Below are 7,903 nucleotides of genomic sequence, written 5' to 3' on the forward strand. Positions count from 1 at the left end.
CTAACGTAGATGCCACGGTCCGGTTGGGCGTAGGAGAACACCGCGGGGTTTACTGGGTAGTCCGGTCTTGTTCCCAGGCCGGGAGTCCCACACGAAACCGTCCCTGCTGCCCCCGCAGCACGGACGGCGAAGTGCATAAACGCATTCCCCGCGTTAACAAAAAAAAAAAAAGATGACGTCCCTTAGACTGGTATCAAGTCCCAAAAGAACGGTCTTCATCTACAATCTTCAGATCCAGATGCGCGACCTCACACGACCTTCAATTGCGCTTCAGCTCTTCGCGCGCGCCGACACATCAAACATATTTTTCTATTTTGTAAATCATCTTCTTTCTTCATTTACTATCACAATGAACAACCGACGACGGCGCGGAGCACGGCAACGTATTATACGACGTCACGCTGTGCGTAATCGCTACGACTAAAAAAAAAAAAAAAAAAGTAAGACGGCGGCAGCGGGCGAGCGGGAGAGGGTGGGTGGGAGAGGGGTCCGGCAGACAGCGCTTGCGACAGCTTGTGCGTTAAAAGCGAATGTCCTTTAAGATAGTGTTAACATTATTTGACGTAACCGTTGAAAACACATATTAACCATGTACGCACAAAAATTATTAGCCTTATTGGGGTCTTACGAAGAGTAAAAAAAAAAAAAAAAAAGTATTCCAGCAAAAATACGACATATTGTATATAACTCATTAGTTAAACCACATCTAGAATATCTAATAGAGGTATGGGGTGCTGCTTCTGAAATTTGTTAGTAAAAAGTAAAATGTAATGTCTGACTACTGGTAAAATTTTCATGTTCTTGTAAAATTGTTTCTCGTAAGTGAATTTTGTAAATTCTTTGAGAAATAAAGATCTTAAACCACTAAACTGTTCATAATTTATTGTCGCGCGTTATTACAGTGATTGTGATTTAGCAATTTTTACAAATTACTATTTTAAATGTTGTAATGTAATAAATATGGTATATCAAAACTTAAAAAAAAAAAAAACAGCATTGTCCGTTTTACGGAATAGGGTGCTTTTCCTGTATTTACAATGTGCATGAATCTTGGTGAGGTATAAAGATAAAAAAAGTATAGGAATTAAAATAAATAACATTTATTTATAACTATAAAACAATCGTCGAAAGCAGTGGGCTTATATGCGGCTGGTAATCCAAGAGTGGAAGGCGGTGACCCTCGCGAAGCCGGATGGCAGACCCGCCTGGCAGCCTCGCTGCGCCGTGAATGATGTCACTCCAATCTACGGACAGAGAGCATATTATTACGTTGTAAACAAGTTATGATGTCTTCAGGCAGAGAGAGAGAGGGAGAGAGACAAAAAAAATTAAACAAATAAATAAAAAAAAAAGCGGGAGGTACTAACGAGCTGGTTGTTGGCGACGAGGGGGCCGCCGGAGTCGCCAGGGCAGACGCCGCGGCTGCCAGCGCCACTCGTACACAGCGTGGAGGCGATGATGCTGTTAGTGCCGTACGTCTGCGCGCATACTGCGTTCGTGATCACCTGCAACTGGACGTGCGACAGCGCCTGGTTGTTGCCGATCACCGCATCTATACAAACACGCACATATATTATACTTTTTCGTATCCGCCAACACAACAAACGCTCGCCTTGGTTTTGCAAACTATCTGCTGACTGAAATTTGTCATGATCATGACACGCACTCAATCTCACAATTCTACTACCTATGCACTTTTACATAAGTACATAGTAATTAGCAATAATTGGTTTGTATGTTAGATAGTGAAATCACGATATGTGTAGTATTGTCAGAGATGCCCACTGTTCCCTGTCCTGCCGAAGCCGGCTGCCCACGCCCACGTGCCGGCAAACTGATTGCTGCCTGAAGCCAGCCCGATGTTGCGGATGTTGTCTGCAAACAGTTCAACAGTATAATATGCGTGTTGTATTTATAACAATAGTAATAGTATAAGTGCAGCTGCTGCAGCCGGTCGTAGAGAGTGTGAGCGTGCAGTTGCATGGAGCGGAGTGCACTCACTGCTGTAGCTGATGTGCGAGGTGGTGATGATGGCGACGTCGTTGCGGAGGTTGGCGGAGTTGTAGCTGGCGTGAATCTGGACGTTGTTAGAGTTGACTCGGGTGCCGCCTGAGAAGAGCCGCGCAGAGCCCAACACGACGGTCAGCTGGCGCGCGTTACTGCGCCCGTCGAACCAACAGTGCGCCGCCGTCACCAGTCGCGTGTTGGTTAGCAAGGTGGAACCGCATACGGAGGTGCGCCCGTCGTTCAGCGTGACCACGAGCCCGCCCTGATGACACACACACATGAACACAAGTCTTAAGCAAGCAGTTGTTCACGTGACGCGATGCTGTCATACACTGTCGCATCATCGTCATCTATACTTATAGGCATGTTAGAATTTGTATTTATTGACAATATTAATTTTAAATATAAGTTGTTTCGCGTATATTGTGCTTTACAAGCCATTCCCCTTCTTGCAGAATGAGCAATGTATCGGCACTGAAAGTTAACGAAGGCCGCGGCCGTGGCCTGAGCGACAGCCGGCGAGTTCGCATTACAAGGAATGTGCAGTCACCAGGTACGGGTACTGGCCGAGGTTGGCCAGGGAGCCGCCGGCGATGCGCGAGCCGTCGAAATCAGCCGCCTCCTCAGACTGGCGGATTAGCTCAGCCAGCGGCACTCCCGCGTTGTCGTGGTAGTGCAGCAGGATAGGCTCCTCGGCCACCGCTCGCGACGCCAGGGCCGCCACTCCGCACAACACAACCAAGAACAGCTTCATTGTGTCGACGAGCGGAACAATGCGACCTCCGAACTCTTTATTACCTCTTTTATTGAACGATATTATCTTATCACCGTGATTATTGAAACGCCTGATTTTTATATTCTAATTATTTGTAGGACGTTTCACTTCGGATCAATATTAAATAGAAAGATAAAGTTATTGATCATGAAATGGTAAATAATAATATTAATATAAAAATATAAAATAATATAATATTGAACTTAGTTTTCATTTCTATTAATAATTTTAAAATTGTTTATTTAAGATAAAGATATTTTTTTACATCGAAAAGTAGCCCTTGTAACTAACAAGGGATTCCTTTGTTAAAAGAGAGTGTGTCAGTCTTAATCTATGTCCCAAAAGCCCGGTAAAATTGTGAACAAAACAAAAAACATGTTTGACCCAAAAAAAATGTAATTCGAAATGTTTTTTGCATGTTAGGTATTTAAATGTATCAGCCACATGCTAATGTGTTTGTATGTACATATGTCAAAATAATATCTTATTTCTTTTCGCCAGATAGGAGAAAAATAACATTGTTTTCGTACAAAGCTGGGAAAACCTAATTTGATTTTAATCCAATCGACTGGATTGGATTAAAATCGTAACAGTAGGTAAAGATTAAATGCGATTAAAATTGCGTTATCAGTAGATATAATAAACTAATTAATCATTATTTATATTCGTGTTAGTGAAATAAGTAGCAAAGTGAATCTCTGTTGCATTCTGTGAATAGTAACATTTATAGGAGACATTGTGTACTTACTTGTAGCAAGGCAACATCCTATACATGGCAGAGCAGATTGCTTACAAATTAAAAGTAACGAACACCGGCACTGACATGTTCGCGTAATGTTTGTATTAGGTCGGGTTGTGTCAGGAGTATCGCGAAAGCTGTGCCGATGCTGACACATGTGGCTGTGTCACACTAAAAACGACAGTCTCTGCCTACTCCTCTGAGTTTTCGATGAGAAGCTTACTTATTTTTTCAGATAAGTAACTTAGTCACGTGTTTTTACTTATACTAAAAAATGTTATCATCAAGATCGAAAATGTGACGGAAAGAATTGATTAATACTATCAACTATCAATATCCTGAGTTTATCATCAAAAAAAAACCTTCAACATATTTGACAATTATGAGTTGATATCTCGTGATGAATTACCTTCTTTAACCTAATTTCATTATTTGTATGGTGAGTTCGTGGCAAAATTGAAAAGTAATATTGTTTGTGGATTGCCGGCTGCAGCTATCAGCTCCTGATTGTTATATAAATAAGATTTAGATTGCTAACGAGCAAGTGGTTTGTTATGTGTGCACATCAATCAATCAATTCCCGTATCGGAACATGCCATCCTACAAAGTAATAAAACGATATTAAATTTTAATTCAAGGTATTTATGATTACATGGCCACCTTCGAATAATTTAATATAGTAGAACGAGGTTAAACAGTTTGCAATGCCTTCCTGTTTGACTCTCCGCGTAGGAACGCAACTTTGTCCGAAATAAGGAGAATTCGACTAACAAAATGACACGTATGAAAACTACAAAACGCAAACGATACCAATGCAAGTGCAACTCGTCCCGCTGAAGGTATGTGTGTGACGAGACATGTCTCTAAACATCGCAATTCAACGATGTCTCGATACAGCCATCTGTTAAAGCACACCAGAAACGGTGGCAAAAAACAAAACTCTTCGACACATTTTATTTTTATTTTCTCTGATAAATAACAAGAATTTATGAGTTAATCGTAAATAATTTTATGTTGTTACAAAAAGGTAATCATACAATTCCATTCCAACGCACGTTCAGTTACTTTGAATGCAGAATTAAACGTTAACATTATTTATAAATTCTGTTGAAATGAACATTCCTTCTTATAATTTAGTTATCTTTGCAACATGCGCCTTAATGCATTCAATATACACTGAACAGATAAATAATAAAGAAAGAATCAAAGATCTGGAAGCAGAGAAAAGCAAATTACATAAAGCAATCAATGCAGCCATCGACGATGGTCTGCGGGCCTTGCAGAAGGAGGGCGGGGGTGCGGGGGAGCAGTACCTGGCAGCGCTCAAGCTACACATGCAGGCGGCCGGCGAGGGGACGGCGGGCAAGGACACCGGCGGAGAGCAGGTGGACGCGCCAGCAACAAACAACAGCACCAACGCAACGAGCCTACGGCGGTTCGATTTCAAGAAAAAGAAGAAACGTGGCCCCGACGAATTGGATGAAATATTCATTTACAAAGACGTTTACGAAAATAAAGATATCGAACCGGAACAGGGCAAGATGATAATGGACAATCGGCACAAGCTGGAGAAGAAGTTGTTCGAATGGATGGTGAAGCGCCAGGAGGAGAAGAAGCGGCTAAAGGAGTACCTAGAGAAGAAGCGGGCGCACCTGCTGGAGGTGGTGACGGAGAAGTGCCCGCGCTTCGGGTACGGCAAGCGGATCAAGAAGAAGAAGACGAGGCGGAAGGAGGAGGGAGACGCGGTGGATGCGCACCGCAAGGAGCACAAGAACAAGCCCAAGTACCCCTGCTGCAGGAAGTGCTGCAAGAAGTCTTATTTAGGATGTTTGTAATTACAAACTTCATATCATTTTTCTTCAAAAAAGAAAACAATTATATTTTTGCATATACATTTTTTTATTAATCAATATTTACTGAGTGACGTTCTTTCTTCATAATAGTTGAGATATAAGTAATAAATACCCTTTATTGTGTTATATAATTATTAAAATTATCGATAAAGTAATGTGAATATTGCGAGTAGGTAATGTTTGAAAATATACAATCCTATTTCTCTATTGCAGCTCCGCAAACAGCGCAATGGAGGAGAAATGGGTCAACTGCATTTTATAAATTGACTTATTTTTGATTAATCGCTACTTGGGTGTTTAAAATAGAGAATGTATATAAGTTATCCACGTGTTCTATATCTCTAATGTTTTTGTATATTGATGAAGTATCATACATCGCGAGATGTCCTCCCTCCTACAAATGTCACATTTCTAACTAGGCAAAAGAGAACACTTTCATGAGGAAGGCGTCCATCGGGCGGGAGGAGCGGCAAGCGCGTGATGAAAAGCTGGCGGTTGAATCATGAAATTAAATACTCAAGATTTATTCATAAAGAAAAAAAAAGTACTTTTATTTTGTTTTTATCAAGCAACGTTTAAACTTCATGTAGTGTTACATCACGATTGCAAGTGCGGTGGCAGTTCTTTCATATGTTTTATGATTTCTAATAAAATACTTTAAAATTATTTATTTTGTACGAGCATGAGGGAAGTGAACTGCAGCAGAAGGCGCGACAGGCGGGTGAAACTACACTTGGGAAACCTTATTCTCCGCCGGAGACATGGACATGTGGATGGTAAGTAATTACTTGTCAACTCTACATACGAGTATTTCACAATGTACTAAATGGTGGCCAAGTTCCTAGAGAACGATTGTACTAACTAGCGACCGCCCTGTGTTACAGAAGGTGTGGCCTGCACTGGCCGCTGTCGCAGTCGCGGTATCCTCTGCGGCGCTCGGCACGCCTGTGGAACGTGAGCTCGTACTTATGTTCACGTTTGTATTAATACTAACATATTCCAAGATTAACTCATTGTTCTTACCGAATAAAGCGTTGCTAATTTTACGTTAAATTGCGTTTAGCGCACAGAGCATCCTATAAAATAATCACGTAATTTATAACATTTCAGAGTTCAAAGCGGAAGAATACAATTCTTCGGAGGCGGTGGACAGCCTGCGCCGGCAGCTGATGAAGGACAACTACGACTACATGCTGGAGGCGAACACGGAGCGGCCCTACCGCTACCACGCCGAATCAGACGACGGCGAGCCGCCCACCGAAGCGGTCAGATCTAGCACGTCGAGCACGCTCGAGACGCCCGTCGACTTCTACACGAAGGTGACGAGACGCGACGTCACCCGCACTACGACTGACCTGAGAGACCTCCGACGTAACCCGATGTACGACCAAAGGTCCAAGTACGTAGCGCCGAGCGAGCGGAGGAAGCTGGCCACGGCGGGCGCCGACAAGATCCTGTACGACGACGATAAGGCGCGCAGACAAAACGATAGACATATTTTGACAAATCCTGCGGTCACGGACGTCCATACCGAGGTCTCGGACGACCCGACGCCGCCCTACGAGCTCGGAGAGTCTCGCCGCCACGACGGCGCCGCCGACACCACGGTCAAGTACAGCCTGCTCAAGGTGAGATCGCACGACGAGTGACGCGGTCCTCTGCGGCCGGACGTCGGCTCCCCGCGGCATGCAGCTTTGTTGTGCGCACGTTGCAGGTGGCGGCGGCGCGGCGCAGCGGTCGGCGGGCGCACCTCGTCAAGGAGGAGAAGCCGGGCGAGGTGTCCATCGTGAACCTGGGCGAGGGCGCGGTGCCGCAGTTCCGGCTGCCGCGGCCGCGCGCCCAGTACATGCGCGACTCCGACCCCGAGTCCGACCGGGACTCCCCCCGCGAGCCGCGCGCCCCCCGCGCCCACCTCGAGCCCCTGCCGGCCGTCGACCTAGATTGATAAATAAACCATCTCTACTCCGAATAATTTTTTTCTCTCTCTCTCTCGTTCCTTATGGTCTTTAGAATCGAGTACAGTGCAATGGCATTTTATGGAATCGCGTTTTTTACACGAGGTTTATTTCCTATCGCCGGTGCTGCGCCGATTTTATTACTCGAATTCCATTTAAATTTATTTCGTCATAAGAAGTTTATTTCGTACAACGAGACAGTCGCGTGGCGGTCGAGCGATCGACATGACGTCACGGGGCCGGGCGCCGGGCGCGCTGCTGCTCTGCACCCTCGTGTGGCGCGCCGCCGCAACCACACGTCTGTTCATCTGGATTATCACCGTTTCAAATGAGCTGGGGGAGGACAATACAAAATATAATTAAACCGATTACTCATTTTACAGGTATCCCACAAAATATTGACAAAAATTTATTAGATATTATAAAACACAATTTAAGACGAAACAACGACGACTACGACGACCGTCTGGTGGGCGTTGACGTCAACGCCGCGCTCGCCCCCCGCGGCCCCGCAGGAACCCGCGAGCGCCGTGTCCCCGCCCCGTCCCGCGGTACCTTCCACCTCAAGGACATC

At 44.6% G+C, this 7,903-nt stretch overlaps 4 protein-coding genes across 4 annotated transcripts in view; 2 read left to right on the forward strand and 2 right to left on the reverse strand.

Moving 5' to 3' along the window:
- Nucleotides 1-1,076: 1,076 nt before the first annotated feature.
- On the reverse strand, nt 1,077-2,791 carry LOC106113534 (collagenase-like). Its single transcript, XM_013306355.1, has 5 exons — nt 2,558-2,791; nt 2,002-2,269; nt 1,786-1,875; nt 1,368-1,552; nt 1,077-1,244 (listed from the first exon to the last, which is right to left on the reverse strand). The coding sequence occupies exons 1-5, from the start codon at nt 2,759-2,761 to the stop codon at nt 1,140-1,142; spliced, it is 852 nt and encodes a 283-aa protein (XP_013161809.1). The 5' UTR covers nt 2,762-2,791; the 3' UTR covers nt 1,077-1,139.
- A 615-nt stretch (nt 2,792-3,406) lies between these two features.
- On the forward strand, nt 3,407-5,870 carry LOC106113541 (caldesmon-like). Its single transcript, XM_013306371.1, has 2 exons — nt 3,407-5,348; nt 5,794-5,870. Exons 1-2 carry the CDS (start codon nt 4,634-4,636, stop codon nt 5,853-5,855), a joined length of 777 nt encoding a protein of 258 aa, XP_013161825.1. The 5' UTR covers nt 3,407-4,633; the 3' UTR covers nt 5,856-5,870.
- A 189-nt stretch (nt 5,871-6,059) lies between these two features.
- LOC106113540 (uncharacterized) lies at nt 6,060-7,864 on the forward strand. The gene is made up of 5 exons (XM_013306370.1): nt 6,060-6,150; nt 6,259-6,328; nt 6,485-7,002; nt 7,089-7,627; nt 7,713-7,864. Exons 1-4 carry the CDS (start codon nt 6,136-6,138, stop codon nt 7,317-7,319), a joined length of 834 nt encoding a protein of 277 aa, XP_013161824.1. The 5' UTR covers nt 6,060-6,135; the 3' UTR covers nt 7,320-7,627; nt 7,713-7,864.
- The window catches only part of LOC106113337 (serine/arginine repetitive matrix protein 5), a 6,576-nt gene continuing 6,233 nt past the window's right edge, over nt 7,561-7,903 (reverse strand). The window contains exon 12 of the mRNA XM_013306061.1: nt 7,561-7,637. Within this exon, the coding sequence (XP_013161515.1) occupies nt 7,561-7,637 (77 nt within the window). The remainder of the gene's footprint in view (nt 7,638-7,903) is intronic.

Source organism: Papilio xuthus, unplaced genomic scaffold (assembly GCF_000836235.2).
Source record: "Papilio xuthus unplaced genomic scaffold, Pxut_1.1 DF828258.1, whole genome shotgun sequence".
NCBI classification, from domain to species: domain Eukaryota; kingdom Metazoa; phylum Arthropoda; class Insecta; order Lepidoptera; family Papilionidae; genus Papilio; species Papilio xuthus.